This window comes from Vipera berus (assembly GCF_964194415.1).
Source record: "Vipera berus genome assembly, chromosome: 2".
Lineage (NCBI taxonomy): Eukaryota > Metazoa > Chordata > Lepidosauria > Squamata > Viperidae > Vipera > Vipera berus.
This window is the reverse complement of record NC_138203.1, coordinates 15,409,649-15,429,742: the sequence shown is the minus strand read 5'-3', so window position 1 is coordinate 15,429,742 and position 20,094 is coordinate 15,409,649. Positions and strand designations below refer to the sequence as shown.

The 20,094-nt window shown below is 39.3% G+C and overlaps 1 protein-coding gene across 2 annotated transcripts in view; it reads right to left on the bottom strand.

Moving 5' to 3' along the window:
* Positions 1-280: 280 nt before the first annotated feature.
* Positions 281-20,094, bottom strand: part of WDR7 (WD repeat domain 7) — a 242,885-nt gene continuing 223,071 nt past the window's right edge. For both annotated transcript variants that reach the window (XM_081317822.1, XM_081317821.1), the window contains 2 exons: positions 10,297-10,401; positions 281-4,274 (listed from right to left, as the gene is read on the bottom strand). In XM_081317822.1, the coding sequence (XP_081173948.1) occupies positions 4,071-4,274; positions 10,297-10,401 (309 nt within the window). In that variant the 3' untranslated portion in view covers positions 281-4,070. The remainder of the gene's footprint in view (positions 4,275-10,296; positions 10,402-20,094) is intronic.

Here is a 20,094-nt window from a genome sequence, read left to right as displayed (position 1 = left end):
TAATACCGTCTCCAGATCCATAATTTGAAGAGGTCCATCTTTTGCCTCTTTTTTTTCTCTCTCTCTCTCTTTTTCAATGTCCGGCTTTCATAGCAATACATTACTATGGAATGTATCGGAAAGAGAGTTGCTTTGTTTATGCATATGATGTTGTCATTACCTGTTTTGCTTCTAGGATTAATCTCTTTCAGTTCTTCAGCACGTTCATCCGTTTTTGAAATAAAGCAAACAAAACCATTTACATTCATTTACTATCAAGTGTAAGTCCATTCATGGAGAGTTGAAGATAGCCCTATTTACAGTGGGGCTAATGCAAACAGACAGTGTTGCTAAGTAGGACAGTGAAAATTAGAACAATTTAGTGTGATTTCAGAGAAATTACCCATTTAGGTCCTTTCTACCTAGGCAGCCAATAATAAGGGGGAATCGTGCAGTTTCTTAGAGGCAGACATTTTAATCAGTTACCATAGACTGCGACTTCAGTAGTGACAACATTTTCATACAGGTGTCTCTTCATGTCATCTTTTGCTTGTAAACTGCCAATGAAGCCACGCACGTTGCTACATTTACAAGGACAAATCCAAATACAGTACTAAACAAATCAATAAAACACTAAAAGCTTACACTGGAATGACAATACAAATTTTACTGCAGTGCTGAAAGATCTAAGCTATGATGAAATTTACAGTGAGGACTGAGTAAGCCTTTCCGATGCAGATTTGCATAAGGGGAAGCTTAGGGGAATTAAGAAGCCTTGGCAAAAATCTACTCGGTGCTACTGTAGCAGAACACCGTTCGTTTCAGTGAAGGAGCCATGCGAGGCTCCTCTGCCGGGCCAAGTGGATTGTTCAAGTTACCAGTACATAAATATTGATTATTCTGTTAAATTACTCCTTTGTATTGGCCAGATTTTCTGTTGGTCTTAAATGCTCTTATTTTGTTTGAACAGGCATAATGCATCAGGTCACACGTCTGCAGAAGACACAGCTCTAAGAGGTCATCCCTCTTGTAATATTCAAAATAGGTTTAGATCCTTCACAACAGCTAATAATGTCTTGTGGATAAAAGCAGGTGGATATGCTCTTCCATCACATCTCAAAATGCTGGAAATTCTTTGAAAAAGCAAGACACGGTAAAGTGAAAGGAACACTTACAGGGCCAATCATAAAACTGGGAACCGGACATTCTCCACTCAAACATAGAACTCTCCTATAAGCCCTGCTGAAATAAATAGTGAAGCAAAACTGAAAAGATTTGGTCTCCTTTTATTCAGCACAGTGTAGTCTGTTTGGAATATCTAGACTGGGCCTCCATGTTATAAATGCAGAGAGCTTGCAGTATTTCAAAACGGGAATCACTTCGTGGTTCCCCATGCTTTACTTGCAATAGGTAGCATTTTTTTGTCTAGATCCTGATGCATAATATTATATATTTACCTTTTCTCCCTAGGTCACTGGCTGTTGTAAGGAAATTCATAGCATCATATTGTAGGTAACCTTTAATCTGTGTTTTGAAGGGAAATCAAAAGCTTCTCAATACTGGAGTGCATTTTTTTTTATTGGCAACCCTCCGATTATCATAATATAGGACTCTGCCCTTAGTAGGCCTACAGTGATAATAGGCCCCAAGTGCATTGCAAACGCTTTGGCTACCACTCCCATAACCCTTTGCTTCTGGGTTGATGGCAGCTAGAAATTCAAACATCCCAGGAGATTGGACGTTCCCTGCTGAGATGCAACAAGTAGCATTATGCAAATAACTTAGTAAATTTGGAAGGCTGCCTCTCCAATTTGCCTTATTGCTGGGAAATGGTCTCTGCAGAGCCTTGTTTATTTCAGGAAATATTGGCCAACCTTGCAATAATAAATCTGCTTTTTCCTCACACATCATTCCATAGAAATAAATGGGACCCCATAGATCGCAGGAATCAATGTCAAAAAAGAACGTGTGGATAACAAAGGAAACTAGACATAATAAAAAGGAAAGTTATCTAACAGGGAGTATCCCTGAATATCATTCACTGTACTGTTTATGCCGTCATCATAATAGGATTCAACAATGGTGTGCATTTTTGTGTATCCTGGGGACCTCATAATCAGGTGTGCACATGATATGTTTTTTTAACTGCCTCCCCTCAAAAACTGAAAATTTACAACTGAACATACCTCCAGCAAACCATAGGTCAATACCACAAATGCTATAAAACATTCTGAATAATTTCTTACTGTTTTTAAATTCTCAAGATAATTATAGCTGATATTACATATACAGTATTAAACAAATCACTAAATTGTTTGATAATCATCTTAATGTATGCAAAGCACCAGGAATATTTCAGTGCTATCCAGGAAGGCAAAGATGATGGACAACATTCATTTCTGGGGAGATGATATAGATCCTGTGCTCCAATAAATGCATCCAGTTGTCCTTCTTGATCCTTTATCCTTAAATTTCCACAATCAAATTTTCCACAGGTGCCATTTTTGCTAAATTTATCAGCATGCACTAAAGAGCATTTTCTCTGTATTCACATATTCAAGTCTAGAAGTACATGTATACTATACATACAGTATGTTTAACACACCAGCATTTCAATAAAATATTTTCTACATTTTTCCCCCTCAGTTCTATAAGGAAGGGAGGTGGAGACAAAGTTTTTCAGGAAAAAATAAATATGTAAGATATAGGAGACATGTGAATGCTAATGAACCCATTATGGTTTTTTTTTCTGATTAAGGATAACACTTGAAATGGACCCGAAGGTTAACTTTTCTTAATATTTCTTGCAATAATGACTAAAGATATGTTTTATTAAATAATTCTAACTCTTAAATCTCTTTCCTCTGATTAATCCAAATGATATGAGTTTGCTGTTATCATAATTAGTGACATCTTTATGTCACAATAGACTTTGATGATGTCAATATGAAGAGTCTTCATTTTTTTGCAAGAGGAAACTGTGAAAGGGATCATTTGTAGATACATAGATATTGATATTGATACATATATTAGCAGCAAAGAAAATATCAACATCCCTATTATCTCTTTTGTAAATTTTCATTGAAGAAAAAAAAATCACTGGGGATATTTTTCTCCCCAACTTAACAAACAGAAAATCACCTTTTCACTAATGGGAAAATGCTATTGTTTCCATCTTGATCAGAAATTACACAAAGAAAATGATTTCTTCTTTTCTATACATTTTCTTACAAAACTCCAAACCTGAAATATATAATGGGTCTTTAATACCATTAATCAGTGACTTTAGTAGACATCTCAGACTCTAGATGTATAGGTGCCATATGACTCCCTCTCACTTTTTTTCCCCAGGTAAAAAATGCCAACAGAGTATGTATGGGACTTGTGGATCTTTCCCGAGCTTATCAGAATTTCAGAAATGAGCAGAACATTCTTACTGCAAGATCTTCCAAGAACTTGGAAGAATTTTAGTGTAAACACATAAGCTTTGGTAAACATGAAATTTCAAAACACTTCAAATGATTTTTTTTTCCATTTAGGCTCTGAGGATTTTAGCATTCTAAGAATGATGACATTCAGACTAGCTTTAATGTTCAAAGTCAGTAGAATCAAGATTCTCACCAATCTAGCCAGACTCAAGTTACATTCTCAAGCTCCTGTTTTTTTTCCTCATAGTGATGAAGAGAAAAATCTTGCAAGATGGTCTAATTGCGGAATGGATCTGCATTTCTCTAAAGCAGTGCTTCTCAACCTTGGCAACTTTAAGATGTGTGGACCTCAACTCCCAGAATTCCCTAGGTAGCTGGCTAAAGAATTCTGGGGGTTGAAGTCCACCCATCTTAAAGGTGCCAAGATTGAGGAACACTGCTCTAAAGGAACAACAGGCTTAAGTAGTACTCTGAGGTGCAGAAGCAAGCAGAAGATATATTGTCTGGCCAATCCTGGTCCATAATCTTTGGGTATTTAATACCTCCAATGTTAAGATCATAAAGAGGGGGAATCAATTGATAAGAAATTTCAAAACACATTTGTATTTAGAACCGGGGGTGGGGTGGTGTGGGGGAAAGAAGCCACTTTCACACAGCCTGACTTTACACCACAAATCGATGTTCTTTGCCATCATGGGCCATAAGAATAAGATTGCGGTTTGAAGTCCAGATAAGCCTGACCAGTTTGAGGGCATTATGTGAACCTGGAGATGCAGGTTGGACAGGAGGAACCTGGTAGGTTTTAACACAACGGAGCTGTGGTGCAGAATTCAGCATCCCAATGCTTCCCAGCAGAGAGGTGTTCATCTGGCATTGGGAGACGGGGGAGAAAAGAACAAGTCAGTCAGTACTGAAATACATAAACTTGCTTTATGAAGAAATACGGATAATCCTTGACTTAAGAATATTCATTCAATGACCGTTTGAACTTACAACAGGGCTAGAAAAAAATGGCTTATGACCAGTCCTCACATGTACGACTATCACAACGTTCCCGTGGTCACGTAATAAAAATTCAGGCACTTGGCAACCGGTATGTATTTACAATGCTTGCAGGATCATCTGATTACCATTAATGTCCTTCCCAAGGGGTTTCTGATAAAATCAACGGGGGGGGGGGAGTCAGATTTGCTTATCAAACATGGTGATTCACATCAACCATGGCAAAAAAAGCTTGTGAAATCAGGCATGACTCACTTAACAATGGCAACACTTAGCAATGGAAGTTCTGTTTCCAATTTTGGTCATTAAGTCAAGGACTACCTGTGATACAGCACTGAATTTCCTAAGGAATTCCCCAAAAGATTTGAGGAAAGTCCTTGAGTAAAACTTCATGCTGCTAGCTAAAAATCAGTTATAGTTTGGGTTAATTCATCTATGCCAATAAATGTTGTCTTAAGGCCTGAAACTCAGGAGCCTTTTCGCAAATATTCTTGATGAGGCTGCCATATCAACATCATTTGCCCTCTTCAGCTGGGCCATGCTTTTTGTGAGGGGAATCCATAAAGACAATTTAATTACAGCTGCCCAAGATAGCTATAATTTCTAAGGCCATTTCACACTCTATTTAGAAGTTCAATTTTTACCTCATTCACCCTGAAAAGTGATAGCACGCATGCACGCGCGTGCGCGCGCGCGCACACACACACACACAAAATCAACAAAGGCAAAAGCTTTAGGCTTGTGTTAATTTCTTATCAGAGAAGATCTGACATTCATGGATGTCTTAATGGGAAAGGTGCCCGTTTCAGACTTTTTGCTCAAAGTTCACCATCACAAAGCCAAATCCACCTCTCTCTCTCTCTCTCTCTCTCTCTCTCTCTCTCTCTCTCTCTGTGTGTGTGTGTGTGTGTGTGTGTGTGTGTGTGTTAGAGAAAGAGAGAGAGAAAGAGAGAGCTCTCAATTGGGTCACATGGTTCTGGCTTTTCATTTTGCCTCCTTTAAGGTCAGCGAGTAGACAAACCATTACTGACAAGTGAATACATCTCACCCCATCTTTCTAATCAAACAACTAATGTAACCTTCTGGCATTGCTCCAAATATGGGCTGATCAGTGGATGATAGGGAGTGAGGGTAATATTTTTTTTCACTTTCTAGGCAGAACTTTTGCCACAATTTTTTTTGAGAGGGTTATTTTGGTTGTGGGAAAATGAAGACTGGACTTTACAGAGGCCCATGAGAAAGTACAGCTGACAGGCAGAGGGAGAATCTGTGGATAAAAGAGATCTTGAGTTTTTAGAGAATACCAGACAATAGGTGACCCCCTTGGCTCATCATTTCATAGACATTTCCTTACCAGAGTCCACAATGGCAGAGCTTCAAATGTACTTGAAAATTTCTTAAAAATTCAGACAAATATTCAGAGATGTATCTGCCTTGAAAGTAGCCCATACAGAACTGTATAGCACAGTCATACATCAGCTGACCCCAGGAAATTTTTTATGACATTTTGTACTATGTCATGAAATGCTTTATGATAATTTTTATATCATAAAATATTTTATAAAATTTGCTAAATTTCAATTCCACAGGAGTTATGGGTCTAAGATTTTGGATGCATCCTGTAAATTACCCATTTAAGATGGCTGAAAAAAAATTGCCCTACAGTACACCATTTTTCCTATTTAAAGGTTACAGACATGAGAATTTTACTAGTATATATATTATTTAATGTTGAGAAGTATACATTCAAAATCTAGGATTGGGGCAGCATATAAATTTTGCGTGTGCATGCATGAAATTGAGAAAGAATGAGCGTGAGTCTGAGGTAACAATGTAAGGGATAATTTACATCACTGCCCACCCACCTTTTGTGTTTGTGTGTGTCTCTTTCAGTTAGTTTTTGACTTCTAGTGACTTGCCTGGACTAGTCCTTGAAGTTTTCTTGCCAAGATTTCAGAAGTGATTTTCCCTTGCCTGTTTTGTAGGGCTGAGAGAGAATGACTGGCCTAAGATCACCCAACTGGCTTTGTGCCTAAAGTGGGACTAGAATTCATAGTCTCCTGGTTTATAGCCTGATGCCTTAACCACTACACCATACTGGCTGTGTTTGTAGCTTAATAGTCTCTTTTTAAAATCTTTGCTAAGTTTAGAACTCATTAGATCAGAGGTGGAAGTAACTTTCTTCTGACATGGCACTATTTGTTTTCTGCCTACCTTGGAGGCATTTTACCTCTTTTTTGTTTAGAAGAAAGGAACCAAGGAACTAGCAAACAAAAATAGCACTGCTGAATTCTGGCATTTTGCCATTACATTTCAGTGGTCCCATTTCTGGGACATCCTACAATAAGATGTGGGTGAGTTTATGCCACTTGTCCTAGATGGCTATGAGTAAACATCTGTGTTTTCTTGATAACTGTCCCTCTGCAAATTAAAACATTCTGAGCTGACTTCACAGGCTTCCTGGCAAGCTTGCTGCAAGAGATCTATCTGAAGTGCTTCCAGTAATACAAATGCATTATATAAACACTAGATATTATTATTGATACCCTCTAGTAGGGCTGCACAAATCCTTCCCTGAGATGCTTTGCAATCTAAGCATCGCCTGGACCACTTTCTAAATGCTGCAAAGCAACTGCAATTACTTGAAGCCTTTGTGCCGAGGATCTCCCAAGGTTTCCTGGATATCTATGTTTATCTCTAGAAGAAACTTCCTACTCTTGCATGCACATGTTCTTCTAGCTTACCTTTTTTCCCCTCTGCACAAATAGGAAAGTAGCAAAAGTAAATAGGAAAGCCCTTGCATTGATTTATGAACTGAACATTAATATTTTGCTGGAAAACTGGATTTTTTTTGGAAAAAAAAATCAGTGCCATGCACCTCAATTATTTTCTTTATCCACCCGATATGTGCATGCATATTAAATGGTGGTAGTTGCGCCATCTGGCAAATAGGAACAGTCTTCTCTGCTTTTTGCTGCTTCGTGAATTAGGTTGTATGGAACTGGACATTTAATACATGCATTATTTCAAAATAAATACACTATTTTGAAATGCAATGGGAACAGTGGAGAGGAAGCATTAAGAGGCAGCAGTTTCTCCTCTCTGTCAGTTCTCTAACCAAAACATCCAGGAAACAAGCCCTTAAATTCCAACTAGAGCTTCCAATTCACTTGATAACTAGCCTATTTAGATCACTTTGCTATGTAGGTGATGTGCCTGTGCAAAGAAATGAAGCGGCAGCCCTGAATGGTTCTGTTAATCAGCCAAACCCATTAGGAGTGGAAACCTTCATAGACCAGATGGGGATGGCAGAGTCAGCTGTGCGCCTGAGATTTTGACACATGGAAACCTTGGCCTATTCTAGGATGTTTTTAAGATGCGCTGCTGCCGATATCATGTTCTGAATCCTGATCAGTGCAACACAGAAGCCATTACTTTTTTTTTTCTCCTGGTCCTTCTGAACAGCAAAATGGTGTCAGAGAATGTAAATCTCTAGCAGGGAGCATGCAAACCCCACTGACATTTTCACAATTTAAATCATCTTGAGTAATAACCCTTTTAAGATGACTAATGTTACTGATTTTCTTGCATTAATAGCAGTGCTGAACAGACCCACTGGAGGGAGAGGAGGAATCACTAGTACACAAGACTACATTTTTAAATAAATGTAACATGCTGGCTATTGTTAACTCCTTCTGTTTAAGCTACCATTAAAAAAAAATCAAGGGAAAAAAATATTCACAGCCAGGACTAAGCTCAGCAGTTTACTGTTTATGCCATAGCATGGGTCTGCACTGAAGCTGCTGCCACTCCCCCCCCCCCCAGTAATCTTAGATGATCATGTAAAACATCTCAATCAATAAGCTTGATTGCTTTCTAGATCTTCCCACGTAACCGAACTAAATACATGCAAGTGATGGAAGAGCATTTTCACAGTTCTTATTCATTGCTTCCTAAATAACACACTCTTATGATGACAGACGATAAATTCAATACTCTTAATGACACACAGTTATCATCAAATTAATGTAGAAAGTAATAGTAAATTAAAATTATGTACTGGCTGATAGATACAGGGATACTGAATCCAGGGTAGCAGTAATTCTGCCACTGCAGCTTTTCTCTTCATTCAGCCATCCGCCTATAAAAGCAGGGTTTCTAAACAAAAGGTACAATTTCACTTAAAGGTGTTCCTCTTCAATTCCTGGATTGTATGTTGTGTAATCAGGGGGCATGATGGCTCAGTGGTTAAAGACACTGAGCTTGAAAGCTGACAGCCTGGGTTCGAGACCCAAACGTAAATACGATGGGGTGAGCTTCCGTTACTTGCTCCAGCTCCTATCCACCTAGCAGTTCGCAAGCATGCAAATGCAAATAGATAAATAGGGACCACTTTGGCGGGAAATTAATAGCAATTCTGTGCACCTTTGCTGACCACATGGCCATGCAAATTGTCTTCAGACAACACTGGCTCCCTTGGACAGCAAACGGAGATGAGCACCATGCCCTAGAGCAGGGTTAGGCAACCTTGGCTCTTTTATGACTCGTGGACTTCAACTCCCAGAATTCCTGAGCCTGCATAGCTGGCATAGCTGGCTCAGGAATTCTGGGAGTTGAAGTCCACAAGTCATAAAAGAGCCAAGGTTGCCTACCCTTGCCAGATAATGATTGACAGGGAAAACTTTACCTTTATGTTGTGTAATCTCCACTGATTTAAGCAGATGTTGTATTGGGGAACATCCTGAAATATGGTGGGCTACATTTTTAAAGCTTTCACCAGTCATTTTGTTTGGGAGTATATTCTTCCATGACTCAGGTTTTAGCATTAAAACAACAACAACTGAACACTACATTTATTCCATATCTGTAATTAAATTGTACAGCCCATTGAATACTGTGACCCATGCTCTTGGCACAGCTTGAAACATTTTGTTCTTTGAAGTTGAAAAGCAAATGGTGCCCGGCTCAAAGCTATGATTTAGCTGGTGGTTATCTCCAGTTTCCAGCAAAAACCGACCGTTGCAAACAGTGGGTTCGCTTAACGACCGTGGCATTTGCTTAATGGCCACCGCAAAAAATGTAAAATCGGGTTAGTCATGTGATGACCCGCTCAACGACCAGCAGTATGTATGACTGTAATCCTGGCTCAATTACAGTCGTAGGTCAAGAATTACCTATAGTTTAGAGCAGGGGTGTCAAACTGCCAGCCCATGGGCCGGATGTGTCATGCCGAAACCGTGCCCACCCCATTGCCGGCAATGGAAAAAAATCACGATATGTCACAACACGTCACATGACGTTGCGAGTTTGACACCCCTGGTTCAGAGGAGAGGGACAGAACAGACCCATATTAGAGCTCAGCTTTTCCTATAGAAATTCATGGAATGAATTTTGACCAGTCATTGTCTCTTAGCCCAATTTACCTCATAGCATTGTTGTGGGGGGAAAAAAGAGAGGATTTAATCTGCTACAGGTAGTCCTCAATTTACAATAGTTTGTTTAGTGACTGTTTGAAGTTACAACAGCACAGGAAAAAGTGACTTATGACTGTTTTTCACAATTATCCCCATGATCACATGATCAAAATTCAAACGCTTGGCAACTGACTCATATTTATGACGGTTGCGGTGTCCTGGGTCATGAGATCACCCTTTTCGATCTTCTGACAAGCAAAGTCAATGGGAAAGCCGGATTCACTTAACAACTATGTTACTAATTTAACACCTGCAGTCACTCACTTAACTGTGAGAAAAAAGGGTATAAAATGAGGCAAAACTCACTTAACAAATGTCTCACTGAAAAATAGAAACTTTGGGCTCAATTGTGGTCATAAGTCGAGGACTACCTCTATAACAAATCAAATGAAAATAAAATATGTGGGACTTACCTGCCAGAAGGAAATGTGACTATCAGTGTTGGAGTAAGTGGCAAGATACCGACCATCGGGTGCAAAAGCCACGGCTGTTATTGCCCCTTTATGGCCATGAATTGTCTAAATAACAATAATAATGCAATATAGAGAATTAGCATTTGATATCATATAACATTATGTAATTGTAGTCTTAGTTTAATACACAATTTCTATATCAGGTTACTCTTTAAATGATTGAAAGCTGTGTTGATTATTTTACAGAACAGACAGATGATATAATATAAACTTCAAAATTTATTGTCTATCTATCTCACTCTGATCCAACCTGACAGATATAAAATTCTTAGACCTCTGAATACGAGCCTCTTCGTCAGCAAAACCTATAATATTTCAGGACAGGGGGGAAAGAAAAAAAACACCCTGTCCACAGAGATTTTTCCCATCATCCATGAATGCTGAATACAGTGTTGGAATAGCATTTTATTGTGAACAGTTCTACCTTTCAAATAAATATACGGTAAATAATCCAAGCTGGAAATCAACAAGCTCAAACATAGATAGCGGGCTTCAGTTCTGTTCATATCTTCCTCTCAATGATCAAAACCCACATTCCAAGCAAGGAACGTTGCTGTTGTTATTATTGAAAATGTTTATTCAGTTCATGCTTTGGTCAATGTAAGTTGCTTCACAACTTCCTCATGATAAGGCACTGCAGGAGGACACAGGGAAGACTCAGCAGAAATACCAGGAGGCCATATATGCATGAGTGGGTCTGCTTTTAATGCACTGAACATTCTTTTTACGCATGCTGCAAACTGACCTTTCTGTCAAATGGGTCAACCCGCTGTGGTGAGAATATTTGTGCAGGGCTTTTAGTAGACAATGTGATTCAAAGAGCTAGTTGTAGTCCTAGAACAGTCGGCTAACCACAATGAATACCTAACATTACCATTTTGTAAAAGCAAAGAACGAAACAAAACAGAAGTGAGTTGTGTTTCATGAACGATACCACACCGGGGACAAGCAAAGTAGATGTACAGATTATTTTGCTTTGGTATATTGTGCAAAAACCTGGATATGGTGGCCCACAATTGTTTCACGTTCTGCAGACAAAATCACCTTGGTATTAATTTATTTATTCATCCATTGTATGTGGTTGCCCATTCACCAAGCAATTCAGGGTGGTCACCAAGTGAAAACAATAAAAAAACACCAATCAGAAAAAGAACCACATATGTAACCTTGGAATCAATAATTCAAGTAACACATACTAGCACATACTAATCTTTTGATACAAGCTGACCCAGCTTTATGGAAAAGTCAACACATCAAGTTCTTTCTAAGGTCCAGGACCAACCTGGGGACAGGTCCAGGAACAGAAAAGGCACATGTTCTGGGTCCTATTAAATGGCACTTTTTAACAGAAGGAACTGAAACATGACAACCCAAGAGCCTTGGTGGAGCAGTGGGCTAATGCCTCCTTAAGTAACACCAGCTGCCTGCAATTAGTGCAGGTTCGCATCCCACCAGGCTCAAGGTTGACTCAGCCTTCCATCCTTCCGAGGTAGGTAAAATGAGGACCCAGATTGTTGGGGGCAATTAAGCTGACTTTGTAATAATGCTGCTTGGGGTGTGTGTGAAAAGCCCTAATAAGCAGGCATATACATAGAATGAAGGCTATTGCTAAGCACATTGGTTTGTGCTTAAATTGTAAGCCGCTCTGAGTCTTCGGAGAAGGGTGGGATATAAATGGGATTAAAATAAAATAAAATAAATAAAAATTTGATCATGTTGGGCAGGTGGAAATAATTTCATTTCATTTCATTTCATTTATTGGATTTTTATACCGCCCTTCTCCCGAAGGACTCAGGGCGGTGAACAGGGCATATAAATAGAGATACAAAAGTTAAAAAAAAGATTAAATAAATTGCCCAATTAAAACAGTCAAATATAAAAACCCATAAAAACCCAGACATTCCCCCATCAGGCCAGGCCAGCTTGTTCGAATAAATGGGTCTTCAACCCACGCCGGAAGGAGCGGAGATCCGGTGCCATCCGGAGCTCCACCGGCAGTTGGTTCCATAAAGCCGGGGCACCCACAGAGAAGGCCCTCCCCCTGGGGGCCGCCAGCCGACATTCTCTGACCGGAGGCACCCTGAGGAGGCCCTCTCTGTGTGAACGCACAGGGCGGAGGGGAGTCGACGCCGGCAGCAGGTGGTCCCCGAGGTATTCCGGACCCATGCCATGTAAGGACTTAAAAACCATCACCAAAACCTTGAACCTCACCCGGAAGACAACTGGTAGCCAATGCAGCTCGCGGAGCAAAGGTGTAACATGGGAGTACCGGGAAACTCCCAAGACAACTCTCGCGGCCGCATTCTGTACCAGTTGGAGCCTCCGAGTGGTCTTCAAGGGAAGCCCCATGTAGAGAGCATTGCAGTAGATAGACAGTCCCTCAAATATCTTGGTCTTATGCCATGAAGGATTTTATAGGTGTCAACGACACCTTGCACCTAAAAGCCCGTTGCTAACCTGTGCAACTTGCAAAATAATAGGATTTATATGAATTTACCATGGTTTCCTATAACTACCCATGCTGCTGCATTAGCTGGATTTCTGGACTAGTTTTGACTTATAAGAGTTCACCAAGGTGTGACTGATCATTCCTACATTCCCAATGTAGGAATAGGCAAAACTGACAAACAAGATGGACTTGGTCAAAAGCCTTCCTAGCCACATCTGCCATATGCTTCTTCAGTTGACTTGTGCTCCAGTTTTTGTCTGAGGCAGTGTGGGCTCATTTAGAACTAGAAATGACAAGTCTTCAGGATAAGATAGCTCCAAACTCCACAGCCACTTGGTCTTGCTAAGATTGATCCTAAGCCTTTCTTCTCCATTCAGACTCCCACAGAACTAGACAAAACCTGGAGGGCATCACTTGGATCTTTATTATACAGAGAACATTCTTCTCCCTATTGTTGTATTAGCACTTCTGCTAGTTTCTGACAGTCACCATTTTACCAGTCTGGTTTGGCAGCTATTCTGATTTAACAGGCAAAGATATCAATGAATTAAGGTTTATTTTTTTACAGATGAATAAATGTTTAGACAAAGGAAAGGAACACACCTGCTTTAACAAAATTTACAAAATAAGTGTCAAGATGCAAAACTTGTTAAATTAGATTTGTTTACGCATAAGTGATAGATGCTTTTTGAAACACTGGAGAAATGACACACTATAGAATTTATCTTTCGGGTGGAGGTGGCAGTATTCTTTCTGCTGCCAAATATGTGTCTTACATTAGAGCTGAATATTTGCTGCTGTGACCACAGGAAAGCTCATGGAGTACTATGGACTTGCAGCATTTTTCATTCACTTGGAAATTGAGAAGGTAGTCCTTTTATGTTCCTGTGACATAATTTGCAGATCTAAGCAGCAGAAGAGGGGCTACTGCTATAAAGAAATTATGAGTCCAGCCAAACCAAGGTGCCTAATATTGGCAGAAGTATAACTTCAGAATGCTAGCTTTAATAGGCATATTGCACAGTTGCAGAAATATTGTGACAATTAACATTTGGGATTCTGCAACTGAGGCCTGAGGAGCAGTCAGATTGTATTTCATCAAATACACAAGCCTTGACTTGTTATTGAATGAGTATTCACTCATATGGCCACACAGTGGAGACCCGGGTCTTTCAATAGTTTAGAAAACTTCCACTTTGTGGCAGTAGTCATTGTCCATAAGCTCCTGTTTTACCGAATGTCCGTCAAATAATAGATACCCTTATTACCAACTGCCAGATTAAGATGACATCGTGCTGTGCGTTAAGATTAAGATTGACAATGCTTTCCAAAAGAAGACACAAATAAGATGATGAGACATTTGTTCACCTCATGCATGACATTTGTTCTTATGTAATTTCAAGGGGCTAATGATGCCATCAGCAGAAAAGCTGTAATTCTGTATTCACCCTTGAAAACATTCTGTTTTTAGAATGTTTGCCACTGAATATTATCACTTTCAAGTGGAGTTTATTGTTCTACAAAGGGTCACTGAATAAACAATTGAAAAGTTCAGTCTTTGTTTCATTTATCTCATTTCAAAGTTCTCCACATGTGATTTTTGAAGTATGAAAATGTTATTGACCCATAGATCATCAATTCATTTAAAGTGATAACTAAAGCCTGTTGTCTCATTACAGTACTTCACTGAACTATGTGGACTATTTTAACCCTGTCCTGCCCTACATACTGTAAATTTCACAAAACTCTGGTTCCTTGATCACTATGAAGTTCTGACCACACAGATTCTTTGGGAACATTATGCCTATCAGTCTGGAAAAGGGGACAACACCCTTTTCAAAGCTCAAATTCAGAGACAAAATCTTGAAATAAGGTTTAGGACAACAGCAAATCTTTCCAAGAATGGATTTCTTATCAAAGAATCACAAAGAACCCAGAACAATATTCAGAGATCTGCAGACCTCTTTGGCTTTGGCTGAAGTCAAGTATTCATGATTGCATCCCTACAAAACACACTGAATTTAAATGGGATTGAAGAATAACATGACATTTCTTACAAAAAAAGCTCACTATTGTCACATAATTCTTTTCTTTTAACCAGGCACTTCACACACAGTCAACGTCTGCCAATAAAGAATCCTGGATAATTAAAAGGTGAGAATGAATACTCCTTGTTTAGGCTCTAGAAAGAGTGTAGAGAAGAGCAACTAAGATGATTAGAGGACTGGAGGGAAAACATATGAGGAAGAGTTCCAGGAATTAGTATGTCTAGTTTAATGAAAAGAAGGATGAAGGTTGACTTGATAGCGGTGTTTCAATATTTGAGGGGTTGCCACAAAGTAGAGGGGGGTCAACTTATTCTCCAAAGCACCTGAAGGCAGGACAAGAAGCAAAAAGATGGAAACTAATCAAGGAGAGAAGCAACCTAAAAGTAACTGACCGTTAGAACAATTTAATCAGAGGCATGACTTGCCTGATTACCTCACTGGAGGTTTCTGATTACCTCACTGGAGGTTTCTATGATGAGCTTGGACAACCATTTGCCCAAAATGGTATAGGGCAGGGGTGTCAAAATGGGGGCCGGATGCGTCACGCCAAAACAGCGCCCACCCCATTGCCGGCAATGGGGAAAAAGTCACGATATGTCGTGACACATCATGTGACGTTGCGAGTTCGACACCTCTGGTATAGGGTTTCCTGCTTGAGCAGGGAGGGGGTTAGACTAGAAGACATTCAAAGTCCCCTCCAACTCTGTTATTCTGTTATGTTCCTTGGTGTAAATTGGTGTGCATATCGAAGAGGTCATTCTCAGTCATTTATTAAACAAATATGATTTTTTAAAATCTGCAACAAAAGTTATTTCTATTTTCTTGAGGATTTTGTTGAAAATGGGCCCCATACTTCTGTGATAAAAGCTAAGCAGAAGAATGTATTGAATGGCTGCTTGCATGTTAAATGCCCTATCACTGAAAATCTAAGCAAAGCAAAGCAAACTATGATAAAATTAAATAAAAATCAGCAGTGAAAACAAGTCCCTTTGATCTGCAGCAGCAAGAACCATTTATATCGCACAAAATATAAGTAACAAATTAGCCAAACAAAACATGACAGCTGTTCTGAACCAGCCCTCTTCTCGCAACCCCTAATTAAGAGAAGAGTCTGGAAAGCGTCCAAGGCTAAAAGGCTTCTGCCAAGATTTAATTACGCAGTTAACAAAAACACAAGAGCTTGTCTTCTCAAGCGGAAAAGTTGCTTTCAGCAACCAGCCCCTCCCCAAACACTTCTTTTATAGAGAGCTCAGGGCGTGGTCTCCCTGTGCCTCCTCCCGAGGAGTCCCATAGTCTTTCTTTGTTTGTCCCTGCTCGTCTGCCTCCTGCGTCGGGCGTCCTTGAACAGGGCCAGCTGTGGGTCATCATCCTCCGCACTCTCGGGCTCACACAGCTGAGAAGAGGTCCCCGGCTGAGGACTCTGCAAAGCCTCCAAATCATCATCAGCCGGTTCGTTTCCCTCCTCCCCCACATCTGAGTCCTCCGATACATCGGACCCGGCTGTCGGACCCACAGGCTGGCCCTGAGTCACAACAACAGTGTATTTTAAACATTCAAAGCATTTATTCTTCAAAAAAGGTCAAATAGACCCAAGAAAATAGATAGCAGAGAATAACGATACTAATAAAATAAGATTAAAAGCCATGCAGTTTGAAAAATTTAGGAAGATGGCAAGCTTGATGCTTGGCATCAAAAAATGTAGGTAGGTATTTTTTTCTTAAAAAGCCATTTTATTACCGTGATGTTATCTACATGTCAAAACTTATTGACAATCTACATTTTAACAAGACTCCAAATTTGTTATTGTTACATTATTAATATATGTCAATATTTTTAAGGAAATGTCATTGCAATACTACTAAGACTCAATAAAAATAATTGGAATATACTATTTATATTTATTTGTTAATTATTTTTTATAGTCCACTGTAAATCCCAACTGTAGGTCATTTATAGCAGGGCTTTTCAACTTTTTCACCCATTGTACCACTTTTAGGATATGGCAACATCCGAGTACCACCAGTCGCCTAGCAAGGTGTCAAAAACTTGATGACCCCAAAAAAGGAAAAAAGTGATGAAATACAGGTAGTCTTTGACTTACAACAGTTCGCTTAGTGACTGTTCAAAGTTACAATGGCACTGAAAAAAGTGCCCCCCAAGCCACAGCCGAGCAAGACACCTGCCTGCCCGCCCGGTGGCACTTCCTCCTGTCCGAGGTTTTCATTGTTGTGAGCATTTCTGTTGAGGATTGGCAGTGGGGGTGGGGTGGGGGTGGGAGTTTGGTTTTTATTCCCCCCGTCCATCTGCTGGGTGGTTGCAGCAGGTTTTGGTCACTTCACATGACCCTGGGACACTGTGACCGTCATAAATATGAATCAGTTGCCAAGCATTCGAATGTAAATCACAAGACCCTGGGATGTTGCAACATTCCAACTGATTGGCGCTTCTTCTGGGCTTAGCAGAAGCACCGGGATCAGCGCCGAGCTCCAGCTGGAGCCTGGCGCTGATCCTGGCGCTTCCACTGAGCCCTGACAGCCCCAAGGAAGTGCTGATCCTGGCGCTTCTGCTGAGCCCTGCAGCTCCAGCCATCTCTCACTCAGGATTGTGCGGTGCTGCCACCGGTTCAGCTCATTGCCCTCCCCCGTTACCACTTTTCTAGAATGGTCGCCCACCACCTGCCAAGTGCCAATGTACCACAGGTGGTACCCGTACCACTGGTTGAAAAGCCCTGGTTTATAGAAAGTAAAATAAACCATTAAAACAGCCACGGTTGACTTAAAATAATAAAACCTACAAAATAAAGCACAATCATTGCATCATCACCCGAAAAAGGAAAAAGATTATCTGACCCCTCCCACTCAGGATTCAGGCCTAGGCATGAGACAAGAGGCAGAAGACTGTGTTTCTCTCTCTCTCTCCTCCATTCCTCCCTCTCTGTTTGTGTGTGTTTGGGTGCCTGTGAGAGAGTGACCGAAGAAGAGATATTTTGTATTTACTACTGCCAATATGTAAAAATTAATTCTTTTCATTCATAAATGAAAATCATTTGCATTCAATTAAATGAAAATCTAATTGGGGGGAGGTAGGGGGGGGAGCAGGGAGGGGGAAGGTGGGTTTTTTAAAGGAAAATTGTATTTTAAAACTTTTCAATAAAAAAAAAATGAAAATCTATCATCTATCTATCTATCTATCTATCTATCTATCTATCTATCTATCTATCTATCTATCTATCTATCTATCTATCTATCCAGTGCTTTTTTTGTAAAAGAAAAAGGTGCCGGAACTCACACATGTCATACAACCCGCCTTGCCTACCCTACAAGGTTCCATCCAAAAAAGGTGCCGGAACTCCGTTCTGAGCGTTCTATGAGAAAAAAAGCCCTGTATCTATCTATATCTATCTATCCATCTATCTATCTCCCCGAGTGACAGCTTTTGAATGAAATAAACCACTCTAATTCTAAGTGCATTTACAGAAGCAAAAAACTGATATCTGGTTTCAGCTGAACCTCCTTTCCATGTGTCCTTAATATTACGACTTCCGTATTATACATTTATAAGAAAAACAGGAATCTGTAGGTGGGATCACACCCTTATACTTTATCGTTTACGGTATTTTGTATCTGTTTCTCAGACTTCTGGGAAAGGCTAGAATTAAAAAAAATCCTTTTTAAATGAATATTAATTATTAATTATTTTGTCACTACCAAGGCTTATTATTTTGGATTAGCTATCAGAAGTTATTTTGTATTAAAATGTAAGTCTGCATGATTTGATGTCCAGCATACAAAGAGAGCAGAAAGTGACCTTGAACAGCAGTGTATAAAAATACATTTATCACCGAAATGGCATGCTGGCCGTCAGTCAATATATGCCTCTCATTTGTTCAGCGGTTCTCCTGCTGTGATTCCCTCATTACAATTTGCTTTTACTTCCTGGGCAAATGACAAGCTGAAAATGAGGCAGCATCTTTGTTGGCCAAATTTAATCCAGAAAAAAAAAAATAGACAACAGCTGCCGCCATCCAAGTGGCTACGGCGTGTGTCACAAAACGTTATCTAAATTGTACAGTTTGTATACAACTCGGATGTTGTGTGATGCTAAATAGAAGGGGACCAAACATGTCCTATATCCTCTAAGCCCATCACATTTTATTAAGTTATTTACGTTGATCTCTTTAAAAAAAAATCAATGCAGCCTATTTTTCAAGCACAGCAGACATTTACAAAGATTTGATTTACATTCGCAGTTTAAGAGGCTCAGACATCTTTTCTGTTTCCAGATATTTCATGATGACACCACCAAAAATTAATATGGCAGTAAAGTCAATAACACATTTTGAACAGTTATTCCTAATTAGGAGTGCTCACCTCTAAGTGGATGGAGTTAAGGCCTCGTTCACAGATTAAACTGGGGAGCATAAAATACTGTTCAACAAAGAAAGGATAGATGCTCTCTCTATCTGTAAAAATGCTATGAATGTATGATTTGTGACAAACTTTGGTTGCACCTTTGTAAAAAATCTTTATCCATCTTTTAAAAGCAAGCTGAAACATTAAATGATCTTTATTTAGGGAAATAAAAATACATAACTAGTATTTTTTAAAAAAAATACGCTAAGGGTAACAACTTTTGTGGTATTGATAAAGGAATAAAAATACGCTAGTTGATTCTAGACATTTTAAAGAAAAAATAGTATTTATTTACTTGAAGCATAAACTACTGTGGTTTCCATGACAATCTTTTATTTTCAGAAATATTAAATTTTAATTTTAAGAAAATCTGAACATTGGTAGTCTTCATTTATTTTTTCCTGTTTTCTATAGCTTATGTTTCAGTGTTTGTATGATCAAAGCTAGGAATTGACTAAAAGGCACTTCTATATAATTGACTTTTAAAGAAGCATTCTGTAAAATGTAGTTCAGAGATGTTGTGCACAAACACAACCAACAATTAAATACTTACAAGATTAACTGTCAAAATACATCACTTTCACCTAATCAAGCAAGTAGTCTTCATGAGCTAGATGTTATAAGTGTTTAGGAAAATATTGTTATTGAATTAGAGAATTTCACACAATTGTCATTCTAATAATTAATACTAATCTGAAAAAGCATTATAAAAACGTCATGGAACACAGGAACATCAATACAGATTTGCATTTAGCTCCATCATTCGAATATAGCATTTTAAGTGAGACAGAGAAAAAGTTAAATCTGCCATACATCTGATAAATAAATA